General features: G+C 52.6%; 5 protein-coding genes across 5 annotated transcripts; 4 read left to right on the top strand and 1 right to left on the bottom strand.

Annotated features, from left to right (window-relative positions):
- Nucleotides 1–4,021: 4,021 nt before the first annotated feature.
- Nucleotides 4,022–7,796, top strand: N7468_005520 (uncharacterized protein; the record flags this gene model as incomplete). The annotated part of the gene is given in 3 exon segments (XM_058474817.1): nt 4,022–4,211; nt 4,235–7,366; nt 7,378–7,796. 3 exon segments carry the CDS (start codon nt 4,022–4,024, stop codon nt 7,794–7,796), a joined length of 3,741 nt encoding a protein of 1,246 aa, XP_058330557.1.
- A 1,606-nt stretch (nt 7,797–9,402) lies between these two features.
- On the top strand, nt 9,403–10,890 carry N7468_005521 (uncharacterized protein; the record flags this gene model as incomplete). The annotated part of the gene is made up of 3 exons (XM_058474818.1): nt 9,403–9,688; nt 9,750–9,836; nt 9,905–10,890. The coding sequence occupies 3 exons, from the start codon at nt 9,403–9,405 to the stop codon at nt 10,888–10,890; spliced, it is 1,359 nt and encodes a 452-aa protein (XP_058330558.1).
- A 718-nt stretch (nt 10,891–11,608) lies between these two features.
- On the top strand, nt 11,609–12,916 carry N7468_005522 (uncharacterized protein; the record flags this gene model as incomplete). The annotated part of the gene is made up of 1 exon (XM_058474819.1): nt 11,609–12,916. One exon carries the CDS (start codon nt 11,609–11,611, stop codon nt 12,914–12,916), a length of 1,308 nt encoding a protein of 435 aa, XP_058330559.1.
- A 143-nt stretch (nt 12,917–13,059) lies between these two features.
- Nucleotides 13,060–14,060, bottom strand: N7468_005523 (putative glycerol dehydrogenase; the record flags this gene model as incomplete). Its single annotated transcript, XM_058474820.1, has 2 exons — nt 13,060–13,259; nt 13,319–14,060. 2 exons carry the CDS (start codon nt 14,058–14,060, stop codon nt 13,060–13,062), a joined length of 942 nt encoding a protein of 313 aa, XP_058330560.1.
- Nucleotides 14,061–14,948: 888 nt separating this feature from the next.
- N7468_005524 (inositol oxygenase) lies at nt 14,949–15,905 on the top strand (the record flags this gene model as incomplete). Its single annotated transcript, XM_058474821.1, has 1 exon — nt 14,949–15,905. The coding sequence occupies one exon, from the start codon at nt 14,949–14,951 to the stop codon at nt 15,903–15,905; it is 957 nt and encodes a 318-aa protein (XP_058330561.1).
- Between the last annotated feature and the right edge of the window lie 245 nt (nt 15,906–16,150).

A 16,150-nucleotide genomic window follows, 5' to 3' on the forward strand; every position in this document is an offset into this window, starting at 1 on the left:
CACCAATGGCTGCGACCCAGGACTGGCGTTGTGAAAACTTTCTCGTGATTAGACGTCTCTTCAAAGGGGGCCAAGGGGGTCGAATCTACGCCACCCTGAGATTCAAGCGGGAGGACTGGTTTTTGGTCCCACGCCGAACTAATGCAGCTTGAAGACGTCCTCGGTGAAGCAGTGGGTCGCGACCAACAAAAATACGTGCTGAGAGGAACAGCGATCACACAAAAATCATCGCTCGCTTTCCCATCAATAATTCGCTGTTTTCCAGTTGTCTCCAATTGAAGTTCCGGTTCTAGTCTCCTGGAAAAGTCCCTGTTCTAAAAAATTCGAATTGGTAGACAGCTGATTCTGTCAGTCTTCCAAGGATATTCCTGCCGGCGAAACGTCGGGTTAACTACTACTACCGCCAGTACTATTGTACGTCCCGAGTGCGCTAACTAGCTCCGATTATTAAAGTTGTCTAGATTGTGCCGCTCTATATTTCGCATTTCTTATGGACGGACTTGAGATATTGAAGCCTGACTCGGAGGTAGGATTAGATATACAGGTAAGGAAGATACAGCTACCGCCAAGGTTTCCGACCGTTAGACGGATGAAGACCCTCAATTTTTCGGTCAAAAGAGTCTGAAACAGGTACAAGCTCAGCGTCTGCAAGATGTCCAGGGCATGACTTCTCAAACACTGGACCACACCGTTGGACTGCCATGCAATAGGGCCCCAAGCCAGGTACCCGAAACTAACAGGGCAAACCCCAGCGACCAGTCACAGTGCACAGCCCAGACTTAGCCACTGGGATCGAAGGCTGAAACAGTGGCTTGGGAACGCATCGTCCACCTGCTCCCCGCTCCAGGGACGCGAAATTGCCTGGGATTCTGGGCCGTTACAGCTCACCCAAGCAGGGTCTTTTCTCCGGCCCCAACCAATGCGTTGTCCGTTTCAGCCAAACTCGAGGGCCGGGGGGGCCATCGTTAATGGAGCAAACTTGTTCTCGACCCGATTATGAACCGATCGATGATCGCCAGGAACGGAAGCCGGAACACGGTTCAGAAGCCGACGTTAAATCCATGCAGGGCTCTCGCGAAGTGATGTTTGGACTATCATCACTGCCGGAGCCACATTAAACCTGCGCTATTGCGGGGGCGTATGCTGGTATATGACTTTTGCTTACTCCGTACTCCGTACGTTGCTGGGTTGATAGATCCAAAGGGGAATTAATTCATGGACCCCGACCCTCTCCGACATCTAGCCGTTTCCCACGAGGCCCAACAAGCTGGTAGGGATCCGGCAGGCGTATTGGAGGTGGCGTAATTACCGGTGGAGGCGATCCCGGCTGGTCCACTCAGGTACCCGTGGGAAAGTACAGAGCGCAGCGATTTGAACTACGGGGGGGGTGAGACTCTCTTGGTTGAATCCATTAGCTGTCTTGATTGGTATTGATAGATCTCTTCCCCGGTCCAGTTGGCAATGAAAGAAAGCACAGTAGAGCAGCGGCCCATTTTAGAATTGTCAAAATTACAACGTCCCGTCTCCGTCAGGGGCACCAATCGACATCGCCGGGGAACTCAGGGCGGATTCTTAGCGCTATCACATCTTGGCGCTTTTGGTGCGTGGTATTGAAAGCTTGATTGGGGATTTTTACTCCGCCCCACTACTGGACTGGGACGAGGGCCAGAACTACTCCGTATTCCACGAGGAAAATCAAGAGCACAACGCACTCCCCAAGCGAGGATACTCTCCACCTGCCCATTTGGGGGGGTTTCTCTCTTTTCTTCCCTATTTTCCGTTAATTTACGCTCAGACATTGACATCCCAGAACCCGAAATTGCGGGCGAAAAGCTTGCTAGATGGGCCCCAACAACGGCTGTCAGGATTTCCGTCTTAAACGCGACCCAGAAACGCGCTAGAACATTTGGCTAGAAGCACCAAGGCCCCGGGCCCGCGAAACTGGGGGCCTGGTTATTATATCCTTTTGATCTGTGCGCATGATCTCATCGTCCCACTGGAAGGGATGCAGACCCTGATTCCGGGATCTTGCCTCCTATCATTTCCGGTCAGTATAGAATGCGTCATTGCTCGGAAAAAAAAAAACACGTAACAAAGTGGCATTGCAAGGGGGAGCAAGATGTTTCGCGCGCCCTCTCAGCGCAAGGCAGATCTACAGAATCTGATTCGTAGCCGATGCACGTTGTACCCAGGAATTTGATATCCAGAGTGATACAGCAAGTCCACATAGGCCTCCGGGCCGTCGGAATGAGCCAATTGATTAAGTAGCGTGCTGCGCCATGCAGGAGATCCTGCATGATCGGAGAAATAACTAGAAATAACCACGGACGAGGCTGCAGGCTGGAGGGCTGATATGCAAGCAGTGATCTATCTGGCAGACTTCATGATGGGGTTAATTGGCTGATATTAATTGCATTGTTCGAGACCAGCTGCGGTTGACGTTGCCGCCATGCAAGGAGGAGGCGGCTTGGAGCGGGCTGAAGACTTATACGAGGCAACAGGGTCTTGCAGTACATCGTGAGCCCCATAAACGCCTACTACGGCCTCCACTGTTCATCGACCAGGGAAATCCAGGTAATCTGATCGGCTCTTCAGCGATTGGGGTTAATCGAGTTCCCAGTTACTTGGACGTGGGCCGTCCAGACCGTCTGGTGGGTTTGTCGGGGCCTCTTTGTTTACTGTACAAGGTTGGACATTGCTCGAGAACGCGAACCAAAGATGCGTTCCCTCCACCTCCAAAGTTAAAACAGAAACCTGTATGTGCCATGGTGTTGAGAAGTTCTCCCCGCGAATGAGCCTAGAGTACCATGATTCAACGCGACTGGGATGCAGTAGCGTCCAGCCCCAGGTTCCACATGCCGCAGCACACGCGAGGTAATTTACGAGATGCTGACGCTGCGGAAGCCCTCCAGGGCTGCAAGGGACCGCCTTTCTTACCCCTGATCCACACGTAATTTTCGGACCCGTTATCTGGTTACGCCTTTGTCGGGTACGAAGTAGATTAGTTTGGTAGATTAAAAGCCCTGGAAATAAAAGTCAAAGTCAAAACAAACTCTACTTTGAATGAGGTCTAGCCCTATCATGATGCTGGCCGAGCGGCTAGGAATGGACAGTCCATACTCATCAAGCACCGGGTGTCTCCGGACGCTTGATGGTGATGTGCCCTGGTGGAAGCTGCTGGTGCCAGGGGCGAAAAAGCAAAGATTATCGGGCGAGGCAGCCAAACTGGTCACAATTCCAATTTCTTCGAGTGATCGACTCGAACGGTGGGCTTGCCGGGGACGATCCGGAGCCAGATCCCTTTTTTCCGTCCAGGGCTAGATGTGTGCTCGGTGTGATGGGTGGAAATTTTAGCGTGTAGCAAAGCATTCAAAGGGGGACGAAAAAGAAATTACTTTAAACCCTGAAAAAGGGACAGAGTTTCTAGTGCCATACCTTAGTACACTTAGTCCCCTCAGTCTGGTTAGTCGCACTAGGGGGATGCGGGTATTGGGTACGTACCTTCCCCCCCCCCATCTCGACCTCCAATGGCGGCATTCCTCGAGGTCGCCCTGTCATATTTTTCTTCTTTCCTCATGTCATTCGTTTGGTCTCTTGCAGGTTCCCTCTCTACACAGCCTGCGGCTGCATAGTAATTTCCTGCGGTTAGAATTGCTTTTTTCTTTTCTTGGTGTGATCAATCAACCCCGTTACTCCCGGCCTGCACGACTTGATTGGGTACTCGCTCTCCTTAGTGTGGCGTGGACCCCAGGATTTCCAATCCACGGTACGCTGGAACGCGAGTCGATAAACCGCGGGGACACTCCTTTGTTGCGCGCTTCCACGTCTTAACCTCTACTCTCCTCTTTCGGCATGACACTCGTTTGGTTGGGGTTCTAAGCGTGAGTGGAAAAACGGGAATTCTATTCCGAGGTAGTCGCAAGATACTGACTGTTTCCCTGAAGTTATACTAGTGTTTGTTCAGTCCGGTTCCTGAACCATTGTCGCTCTTTCTTGTCCCAAATCGAATCCCGACACCACCATGAACCGTTTCCGCAAGAATAAGAAGAAGGACCCGGAGGAGTCGGAGCATACGTCCTCGGCTAAGCCCTTCAGCCTCAAATCTAAAAAGAAGAACGTCGAAGAGCCCAAGCCGGAGCTGGACCTCTCGGCCGCTCTGCCTCGTCGGATGATTTCAGAACCAGTTTACTCATGCCCAAGCTGTCGGCACGGTTCAGTATGCTTCGGGAACAAGACGATCCCGAATCAAAGATCGGGAAGGCTAGTGACGACAGTGTATTGTTCCCCCGACGAGCTTCGCGATTGAACTTATTCAGCCACGCGCCGGCAATGTTGACAGATATTGATGAGACCGAATCAAATGATGGCAGCCGACCATCATTCGCCAAAGGAAGATCGGGCTCGTTCGTTGATCACGGAGATGGTGGATATGGAACCGACGACGACCGTTCAGTGCATAGCAGTATAATGAGTCGAGCCCGCCGAGTCGAGGGAAATAATTTATTCGGTGGTCGCCAGAAGGTTTACCGAATTCCGGTGCGATCTTCTGGCGGGTCTCCTGCAGCAGAGAGTCCAGTAGAGAGTGGGAAGCCTGTGTACGATCACGACTTACATCTGTCTGCTTTTCAACGTTTCAGACTCCAGGAGAAGGATAGGAAAGACAGACTTGCGGTGGACTCAGCCTATGAACTTACCACCCCAGAGTTCGATGACAGTCAGTCGACGGCGTCATCTGCGAACCGCACAACTCAGTCCTCAACAGCTTCTGCTCCTATGAATGTGCCTTCTTCTGCAACCTCTACCGATGATACCCAATCTGCTACTCAAACCCCGGCCTTGATGCACAATGCCTCGGCACTGGACGAGTTGCGACCATCCTCAGGGCTGTCAAATAACAATATCAAGCCTAGCTCGGTCAGGGCTCGTCGTTTGTATGGCCAGGGCTTGAACCAGGCAGTGCAGAACCAGCAAAACTCCGCCCTACATCGCTTAGAAAATTTGAGCCGTCAACGTGCTGGTACCCCCGAACTTCCGCCAATGACCCGCAATTTCTCTCGCAGCGCAACCAATTTGCGTGATCGTTTGCAAAAGCTTTCCACGACTGAGGCAGGGCCGGCATCTCGCCCAAGCAGTCCGCCTTCCTCCGCAACATCACCGAAGCAGGCCACAATCCCGGATATCACCCCCAGAGAGCATGTCTCTCCAACGGCTGCTGCCTTCGGAGTACCGCCTCTCAGCCCACCCTCCAGTGAAACGGGCGAGGGCACCCAACTCCTTGCTGCTGCGCTCAACCCTGAAGATCATGGCAAAGCCACTGCTATGGGGCTCTTCAATAGGCCGGCAACTGGTTTCGATGAACAGCAATTCTCTCGTCGCCAAATGCAAATGCACCAAGGACGAGACACTCCACCTCCGCGGCAATCCCCTCCTCGTGCTTTGAACCAGGAGCCAATGAGCGGTAGACCCCGGGGCTTATCGAAATCTAGCTTCCGCTCAAGAGCCGAGTCTGCTTCTTCGCACTACAGCAGTGATGCCCATCACGTTGGACATTCCAGAGAGTCCAGTCTAGACGTATCCGCTCAGCAGCATAACCCGCAGTCGTTCTATGCGGAGTCCACTACTAGCGAGTCCGATAACGAGAGAGAGGACCGCCAGGAGCGTCGTTCTCGCCGTTCCTATGTCATTTCATCAGCCACGTCTCTGGCCTCGGACTATGCCTTCTCGCTCCAGCAGACCAGCGCCACCTCTAAATCGCCTATATCAAATAGTGATCAACTTGAGACGCTTCCAGAGGTCCGGTACTCAGACCTTAGAGATCTAAAGCCGATCGTAGAGAACGAGATTGCAGCAGATGCCCCGGCCATGGATGGAGCTGTCACCCCCGAGCGACCGGATTCCCCAACGATTCAACCCGGTGGTTTCCATCTCAATGGAATCCGATCTCATCTTCGTTCCGCAAGTGATCGGTCGTCTATCTTCCCTCCCCCGTCTCCTGCCTTCCCCCCAGCGGACGATTCGAAGGATGATACAATCGAAGCGTCTGTCGCCGAAACCCCAAGCCCTATTGCGGACGATCAGTACTTTGCTCACGACTCAAGGCCTATTTCGCCTCTGGAAGACAATACCTTCGCATCCCGCCAAGCGGTCGCCGAGCCGGTTCAAGAACCTGAGCCACTTACAGAGTGTGTGGAAGGCACAACCCCTGGATCTATTGCGGGTTCTTCTTTCGAACCAGTTTCTGATACTACCGAGCAAGCTGCCGAGCCTGCTGCAGTGTCTTCTCGTGACCCATTTCATGAGCAAAATTTATTAGACATTCATACGCCACTGCGTGAGTCTGTTGAAGAGACAGCACACCGGAACAGTGGGGATGCAAGCAGTCAAGAAGCCCCAGGCACGGCCTGGGACTTTGCCTATGGAAAGCCGAAGGAAGACGGCAGTGAGCCGGATCCGCTTCCTCGAGCACCTTCACCTCGCACCCTTATTCGGGAGGCAATTCGAGGCCACGCAGAAAGCATCAGCAGGCCAAGCAGTCCCATGTCCATGTCTGGCCGGGACACACCTGACGCTGGGCGCAAATTCAAGCCCGGGAATGCTTTTGCCTTGCTAAAGAGCAAGTCTAGCAAACACAACCTGTCAAAACGCGAACCAAAACATGATCACATGTACGGCTTGGACACTGCATCCACTCCGACTCTGAACCCCGGGGGATCATCAGTGCAGGATGACGTCCGGCCGCCGTTCGCTCTTGGCCTGCAAGGCAACTCAAGCGCTCCACAGGTCGTCTCAGAGCGCCCAGCGCTATCTGAACGTCCGTCTCGACCACGCATGCCCACTCTCAGCCGCGAGGTGTCTCATGAATCAAGTCGCAGTCGGGCTACATCGCCTTCCGGCCTGCCAGTCCCGCGCGGCCGTACGGGCTCCGATGCTTCTGGCCGTTCGAAGAGTCGCACTCGACTTCGTGAACGCGAACGCGACGACCTGGAGACTGTGGACGAAGGGTCAGTGATCGCGCACGATAACTTCGTCATGCCCGACAACTACGAGCCCCCGGTTCCTTTCTCCCCTCCAGGTTCCGCTCGCCCCTCCATGGAAGTCGAGCCCCTAGCTTTCGATCGATCCCCATCGGCAGCTTCAGGCCGCTTCCGCAGCGCCAGCCGATCGGGGACCCCCAACAACTTCCACTACGAAAAGGGAACACCATTCCAACTTCCCGCGATTCCAACTCCACCTGCAGTGATTGGAGCCCCGCGCCCGTCCCCTGCCACTCCTGCATATTCAGCAAACGCGACGCCACCCCTCGATGAGATTAACAGCGGAGACTCTTCGCCCAACGCCGAGAGCCCCCAAACTCTGCCCCAGAGAGGTCCAGGACAGCCTGCCTTGCTTCACAAGCGCACTGTCAACAAGAAGCAGATATCCGAGCCAACTTTCGTGTCAACAACCTCGAACGTTCCCACCGTGGGCTTGCCTGGAGGAGCCCCCCCCCACTACCCCCAATGAACCCTCGCCGCCGCCGTGGCACTCAAACAATACTCAGCGCTTTCAACCGTGACTCTCGTGTCTCTTCAGTCGCCCCTAGCGTAACAGATGATCAGAGTGTCTTTGAGGCGAGTGCATTTCCCGAGGATGAGAAGCGCCCCATGTCCCGTGGTCTTCTACGCAAGACCTCAAGCGAGAGCAGCAATCTCAACACAAGAGCCATTAAAGAACAATCTACTCATCCCTTCCCTCCGGCCCCTGAAGCACCCGCATATCCTCCTCCTCCTATCCCTGCGGATGGCGGCATGTTCTAGATTGCCTCTCATCTCTTTTGTTTGCTGCAAACGACCCAGCAACTCAAACCGACTGACCACATTGCCCTGCCTTCCATGTTTCCTTTTCTGTTGTTGCTTACGTCATGATCCATATACCACCTGGTGCATATATTGAGCGCTATCTGTCTTTGATTATTTCCTTGTCTTGATTGTATTGTCTCTTCTGCGCAGATATTCATCGGTGGGATTGGTACTAAGATCTTGTCATATTTCGTTTCGTCGATACTTGTATCTATATGAGAAAATAAAATCAAATAAGCCAAACCTCCATAGCTATCTTATCTGTAGTCACAGTCTTCGTGGAGACAAAGCTGAGCGGTAATATCCAGTCAGGTCAAGGATAGGTGAAACTTTGTCCCTTATATGACCTTGCAAAGACTGTAAAGAGATTAAGATAGCCAGGAGAATGTTACTGCAGAAATCAAGGACAGTCTCTACTGGCCTAATAGATCGGGACTTGTAAACTTGCATTAGAATAGCTTTTCAAAGCAGGCCTTATGGCAAACATGATACTACGGCAATGTGACGGTTTATCGTTGTAGTGAATCTTCGGCATCGGAATTGAAGTTGCGCACAAGGCCTTTGATAACTGTAGCCATCTCGCACTCATGTAGAACATATTCCCTCCTGTCTGATCCTTGGCCGCCTAATGCTTCTGTGAAATCGCTTCTTAGTTTAGGAACAGGGCATCAAGTACTTGTAACTACTCCAAGATCAGAACTATGCGTATTCATCATGGAATGCTACTTGGGGTTCATTCATCGTATCGCTATCACGTGCGCATCGAACGAAGCCCTTGACCCTCAAAAGACCCTGGACAAAACACATAGCTCTAGGGGAACTCAGGGCTAATTGAGAGAATATGGAAGGAGGTCATAGGAATAAACTGGATTTGGGGTATCTGGACTATTTATAACTGCGAAAGATGTGGGGCAAGTCTGTTGCTTTTCGTGGCAGAAGTAGTCAACAAGAACAGGGGCATTATTTGAGATCTATGACGTGAAGAATTGATGAACCATAGCACCACAGTCATGAATTACGCTGGATAGAAGTGAGCTGAATTGACTAGCTGGAGACTTTAAATGGGGTTACTGGATTGGTCTGTCGTCTAGGAGAATATACTGAAAGAGGCCTTGAGCCATGGACCAACCACATAGTGCGTCGCCCCACGGATCACATGTGCGTGCATTTGAAAGCCGCCCTGGTTAAATTAGCTTCACTTCTGCCTTTACCTCCACTTTTCTTTCTTCTTCCACGCATCATTCTACTTTGCGCACGCGCACTTGATCGTGATCATCTTTCTCGAGTCAAGTCCACTTTTCGAGATAGCGACGTGTTCAGGCCTCATATATGGCTTGAAACCTGATTCCTGAGATTTACAAGCAGGCTGAATTGCAAGATCACGTGTCTCTCACACGCGTTCAAAATTCCAATTCGTCCTCATCCGAGTAAGTCAACCACGCAGCTATACAATCCGAATGACCCCATAAAGATGCTGACTAGATGGATGATTCACAGACTTCTGTTCCCTCCCCAAGCCCATCAAAAGCCGAGGCTACAGGTCACCGAACCCCCCGCGCCCAAAATGGTGGCAGCTTACTCACGTGTCGCCATTGGCATCGAGGGGGGTGCCTATTACGGGAAAAATGATGCCTGGGTTTGGCATCTCTCCGCAGATGAGAGAGCCCTAGCAGGGATCAAGGAGGAACCAAGCCCAATGGATAGTCATATCCCTGACGAGGAGATCCATCGACTTAATAAATCGCCGGCCCCCTATACATGGCCGGTGAAGAAATGGCCAGGATTCCTACCTGAGGTCGAAAGCTTCCTCGCAGCATCCGGCTATAAGCCCGAAGAAGTTTTGGAGGATGGTAAGTAGAGACCCATATTGCACGATGTTGATTCTGGACCACACTTACTAATAAATCACAGATGATGGCAACCTTTACGACCTGGAGCGGAGAATGCTCATAGCCTTCCCGGCGGGCATCATCGAGATGCGTCAGAAGCAGAAACTGCGTACGGCGCACACATTTTGAAAAGCGTCAGTCAGAAGATACGGGAGATAGTTGACATGGAGAGTGCAGAGGAGCGAGCAAATCACAGGCCACAAATCATCGAGTATCTAGGCCTGATGTTAGTGCAGGGTGTGCTAAAACCGTTTGAAAACCATTTGGAGAGAACAGGTACACCTGCAATGGTAGGGTACTTCCGTGAGTATCTCCCAGATGTGGCGGAAGAGCTCAAACTCCTCGACCCCGAGGGTGCTCGCCTGGCTTCCAAGATCGCCCTGCCCATCTCGGCTTCTTCTCCTCCTGCTTCGCCTCCCCCTTCGCCTTCGTCCGCTTCCACTCTTGCCCAGCCTGAAACCCACGAAGTGAGCCAGGCTCCAGTCACTTTGGCCTCGTCCTCGACCATCCCAAAAAAGAAGAAGTCAAAGAAAGTCAAGAAGGCCAAGAAGCAGCGGGATAAGAAGAAGGCTGCCGAGATCGCCGCACTCTCCACCGCGAGGTCTCCCTCCCGCTCCCCCTCTCCCTCACCCTCACGCCTGTCACACGTGAGCGGTATCCTCGAGGAAGCTGTTGATTGCGTCTGTGCATCCAGTAGGCCTCTCTCGACCGACCAGAGCGCTGTTCATCGCGACTGTGCATGCGGCGTCTCTACTCTCGCGACGATCCGCCACAAATCGTCGCAAACCCAGGGCACCGCTGTCCATCGCGGGCGTGCATGCAGCGACCCGATGCCATGCTACTGCCGCGCCCCAGCCTCAGACGCGGCATTCGAGTCGGAGCTTAGCTACGACTCTGTGACCGCGCGGGCGCCAACCCAGGACTTCGGTCTGGGTTCGTGGAGCGCTCCTCCAAGTCCCCGGGCTTCTTCGTCGGCCCTTCCCCTGCCAAGGGAAGGACCTATACCGGCGGGCCGTCCCGGGATGAGGAGGACGTTTCCTGGGATTAGTGTGCAGGTGAGCATGGCCGTACGTGGGGGAAGGAAGCAGGGGGATGAGGCGGTGGCGGAAGATAGTGGATGGGGAAAGGGAGAAGTGGCACTCTTGATAGAGTTCCTTCACTGAAGGGGGGAGGGGGGTGTGTGTCTTTCAGGGGTGATGTCCTGAATATACCAGTTTGTATGATTAAGAGCTTGGAATGAAGGCGCTTTCCAAGCGAAAGAGGAATTTCTCTATATCCGTAGAGTAATCCTGAAGAGCCTCGACTTTCAAGATCTACGGTAAGCGATGCTGCTCAGGTGTCAGCCATCCGATATCGAGTACCATTAGTAGATGGCCCAAGACCTTGAGGTAATTCCAGCCTTGCCTGTCTTGTGCAGCCTCGGTGAAGGTTGATCATTGTGTCCACAAGAGCAAGCTGTCCTGCTCTTGTATACGTTAACACTACTAGTAGCGAGAATCTTGAGGAATTCCATGATGTCACAAAGTGAGCTAGTACTATTGATATAATTTGAAGAGTATATGAAATTTGATAATGGCAGGTGAAAATATCTATTCTGGCAAAAGCAAGTCATATCAGGGATGAATATACCACTTGAAGACTCATAAAGCTGTTACCCAGAAGGCGGCCGTGGTTTGCACGAGGGTGAATGTAAAATCCTCTTAGATTGGGAGATGAAATAAACAATAACATCCATAGAGAAAACATAGCGCTTATTATTTTCCTGCTGAAAAGCCTACTCCCTCGTGCTAGGATCTTGTTTGGTGACTTTCAACCTTCGCTCTTTCAACACACGCGTTCTCAGCCCACCATCAACAATTCATCAACAATTCATCGACCACCATGCCCTCAGCCTCTCGTGCTCCTGCGGCCTCCCCTCGCTCGGGGTCATCCCTGTACTCGTCCATTCATGCTGATCGAGGCGCCACTCTCCTCTCGGGAAAAGAGCCACTTGGAAAACATGACGGATGGGACATCAACCTTCATCTCTGCTCCGAACGGACTCAGCCCGGAACCACATCTCAGAACACGTTTTACTTGCATCGATCTTTCCTGCGTAAAAGCCCCTACCTTGTTAGGATTCTGCAGCTTTTCCCTCACGTCCAACGCATCGAAGTCCTGTCCTCGCCGGGATTCAACTGTCCGCATGCAGTCTATCTTGCTATACAGGCACTGTACGGCTATCCACTCCTGGATCGGATGAATGTCCGCCAGCGCACGCTGGAGGGCTTCAAGGACCAAGACATTACCGGCGAATCTTTCAACATCGAAATTCGCATGGTTGACTTTGTGATATGCTATGCTGTGTCGGGCGTCTTCCTAGATCGCGGTGATATCTCTGGACAGGGAATTAAATTACTGGTGGACATGCTTAACATGGAGAATGTCGAATACATGCTGAGGTTTGCTCTATATCCGGATTATTTCTTCCTCCAGAGTCCATTGCTCCCATGTGGCCTGGCAAACTACGCGGGGACTATGATTGAAAGCTACTCCACTGAACACATCGAAAGCTTCAAGGCAGAGGATACGCGGCATCTTTTGACCAAGATCTTACGATTTATCGGTTCCAGGATTCCAGAGAACTTCCCCCTGTTCACTGGTTACTTTGATGCCGACTTGATCACCCGCATTCCGTACGATCTTCGGACTCTCCCAGACTCTGCTGTGTCCAACTATCGCCTGGCCCACATGCATTTTGGAGAGCTGCTGTCTTTAAAGCAGCACCAGCCGGACCACAGCACGCTGATCAAATCGGTCATCCTCCTGAACGTCCCCTTCGAATGTTTGCAAGTCATCATCGAGGAAATGAAAAGCAACGGCACGCTGTCCCCCACCTTGCTGGATCGTATCGTGCAAGTCCGCGAGAAACTCCGCCTTCATGCTCTTAGGTATCACGAACGCGTGAAGGATGAAATCGCGGATCCCTTCATCGATTCTCAGCATATGGGGTTTCGCGAGTATGTTGTCGGGTTGGAGACCCGCGAGCGGGCCAATGGACAAAACGTCAGTCTTATTCTTAGCCGCGAGTTCGTCGGGTTCCGGGTCGTTGAGCCCCGTCCCTACACATTTCATGCCCTCGGCACCCTGGAAAACCCTGGTGGCGGGCAGCGTTCCTCTGCAGCGTCGGCTTCTTCTGCGGCTCAGTAGGGAAATGTCGAAAAATTGTCGAAGTAAACTTGTTTAATGATTGTGAAGAGTCAAGTCAAAAAGTACAGGAGGTCGTTTATGACCCTGGTATCATCATTTCTATAGAATCTAAAACAGATTGAAACCTTAATTCGTATTGCCGTTTACTTCTTATCGGGGAAACCCATGTCGGTGCCAAATGGTGGGAAGACGTAGCGAGTGAAGGACTTGCGGGCGGCGAGGTCGTCGGAGTATTTCTTGATGGTGGCGACGTCTTCGGCATCCAGCTTGATCAGGTCATTCCGGTTGGCCTCGATGCGAGCTGGAGTCACAGATTTGGCGAGCACAGAGGAGCCACGGGCGACTAGTCAGTTTCGTCAGTATTGCCTTCGCATCAGGGTCGACTTGGGGAACCAAACTTACTGTGCCAACTCAGCAGAACAGTAGCGGGGGTCACGCCACGCTTCTGGGCAACAGCCACAATGGGCTCTGCCGAGAAAAGCGGGCTACCAGTACTACCAAGAGGACTGTAGGCAGTGATGTGGATACCCTTCTGGTTACAGAAGTCCACAATCTCCTGCTGGGGCAGAGAGGGATGGTTTTCAATCTGGTTGACGGCGGGGACAATGGACACCTGAGGTAGGAGCTTCTCAAGGTATTCAACAGAGAAGTTGGAGACACCAATGGCGCGAGTTTTGCCAGTACCAACAAGCTTCTCCATGCTCTTGTAGGTGTCGATGTACGAGTGGTTGTGGTCCATGTCCCGCGATCCATCGGCCAGCTTGGGAAAGATGTTGTGGTTACCCTTCGGGTTCATTGCCACGGGCCAATGCATCAGGTACAGGTCAACATAGTCCAAACCAAGGTTCTTCAAGCTCTCGTCTAGGCCCTCCTCGACACGGGCGTGGAAAGAGCACCACAGCTTGGTGGTCACGAACAGGTCCTCGCGCTTCACGATACCGGAGTCAATGGCCTCCTTGATACCCTGGCCCACCTCGCTCTCATTGCCGTAGACCAGAGCAGTGTCAATGTGGCGGTAGCCGCACTTAATAGCGTGGGAAACAGCGCGAGTGACCTCGCCAGGCTCGGACTTCCAGGTTCCCAGACCCAAAGCTGGGATCTCGGCACCAGTGTTCAGTTTGAAGCGGATATCGGCGGCAGCCATGATGGATGTTATGGTGTGACAAGAGGAATGATTGACGAAGAACCAAAGAAATCAAATTTACAGACGGCAGAAGGACAGACGCGGCTTTAAAAAATAGACCCCCCACGCGGGGTTGAGCATCGGGGGATTGGTTGCCCCGCCATGATTTCGGCCCTGCAAAACTTCCATCAATCACCGTCGTCGCATTCTGACAACGTCCAAGCCATGCAAAATACGACTTTCTCTGGTCCTCCAAGTATGAGCTTGCTATATTCACCGTGGGAGGCATGACGTTTCCTGGCATTGCCCCCCTCCCCGCATTGGGGGCCTTTAAGCGGCAAAGGCTCTCTGTGCGGGTGAATATCGGTGGAACTTCCCAAACGGCAAAGTCCCACGATCGGAAACCAGAATCCTCCCAACTTCTGTCCTATTTGGGGCCGAATTTTACGAGGTACCGGTCATCTGACATCACAACCCCCACGAGGTCGAGCCTCGACCACAAAAATGATTCGTTTCCCGCCGCTGGTGGGTCGAGGTTTTCGTGCCAAACGATGTGGCCCGGCACGGATTCTGGAATCCGCGATGATGCTCCACGAGGTCCTACTCCAGATTCTGATGTATGCGATGGCTGCAAATTTCTCGAAGATCGCCACGTTGCACCAAGTGGCCCCGGTGTTTCTAAACTATCCCGCTGCGTAATTCTCCCCGGTGGTCTGCCGTTTTCGTCGGAAACTTGGATGCGACTCCGAGAGGTATACTAGTATATATGGATCTTTTAACCTGCCCCGACTCAGTCTTTTCCATCCACAGTGAAGGCTGTGCAAATTAGCTCACAGGCCTTTCTATTAAAGCATTCGAATGTCCTTTCCAGCTTGAAGTTTTCCGTGAACATTTCATCCAGTCACAAAAATGGCTCCCGTCGCTATCGACACCGATGTCGTGCCCGTCCCAATGAAACGGGACGGACAGGCCCTCGAGGCCACCTCCGATGCCATCGATGAGGTCAATGTCCTTAAGGCCAACATGAAGAAGCAGGCCGAGGAGCGTGGGCTGTACGACGAGACCGAGTTCGACAAGGAGAAGGACAAGACCAACTTCCGCCAGTACGAGGACGCCTGTGACCGTGTCAAGAACTTCTACAAGGAGCAGCACACCAAGCAGACTGTCGCCTACAACCTCAAGGCCCGCCACGACTTCCACAGCAAGACCCGTGCGGAGATGACCGTATGGGAGGCCATGGAGAAGCTTAACACCCTGATTGACGAGTCCGACCCCGACACCAGCCTCTCCCAGATCGAGCACCTTCTGCAGTCCGCGGAGGCTATTCGCCGCGACGGCAAACCCCGCTGGATGCAGCTGACCGGTCTCATCCATGATCTCGGCAAGTTGCTATTCTTCTTCGGTGCCGATGGCCAGTGGGATGTTGTGGGCGATACCTTCCCCGTCGGCTGTGCTTTCGACGAGCGTATCATCTACGGCCGTGCCTCTTTCAGTGACAACGAGGACCTGAACCACCCGATCTACGACACCAAGTACGGTATCTACAGCCCCGGCTGCGGTCTCGACAAGGTCATGCTCTCTTGGGGCCATGATGAGTACCTCTACCACATTGTCAAGGAGCAGTCCACTCTCCCCGACGAGGCTCTCGCCATGATCCGCTACCATTCCTTCTACCCCTGGCACAACGCCGGTGCTTACCACGAGCTCATGAACGAGCACGACAAGGAGATGCTGCGCGCTGTCAAGGCTTTCAACCCCTACGACCTGTACAGCAAGAGCGATGATATTCCCTCGCTGGAGGAGCTGAAGGCGTACTACCTTGAGCTGATCGACGAGTACTTCCCCAACAAGGTTGTCCGCTGGTAAATGGCACCTTTTCAGCATCTTATCATTCCTGCCGCCGATTTATGAGATTCCCACAATTTTGATTTATTCTTTCCTTTTTGTCACGAAGCGATTGAAATAGAGTTGGAAGAGCTCCAACATGAATGAATACATCCTAGCCTGGCCATTGCCCGGCATGCAAGCTTTGCATAGTCATCTGTCTACTATTCCACGTCAGATAGACTTCTAATAATAGTAGTATCCCTTCACAGAGTTTCTGTAAACAG

This window comes from Penicillium chermesinum, assembly GCF_028974085.1.
Source record: "Penicillium chermesinum strain IBT 19713 chromosome Unknown utg000004l:1.0-3345178.0:1.0-3348027.0, whole genome shotgun sequence".
Taxonomy (NCBI): Eukaryota; Fungi; Ascomycota; class Eurotiomycetes; order Eurotiales; family Aspergillaceae; genus Penicillium; species Penicillium chermesinum.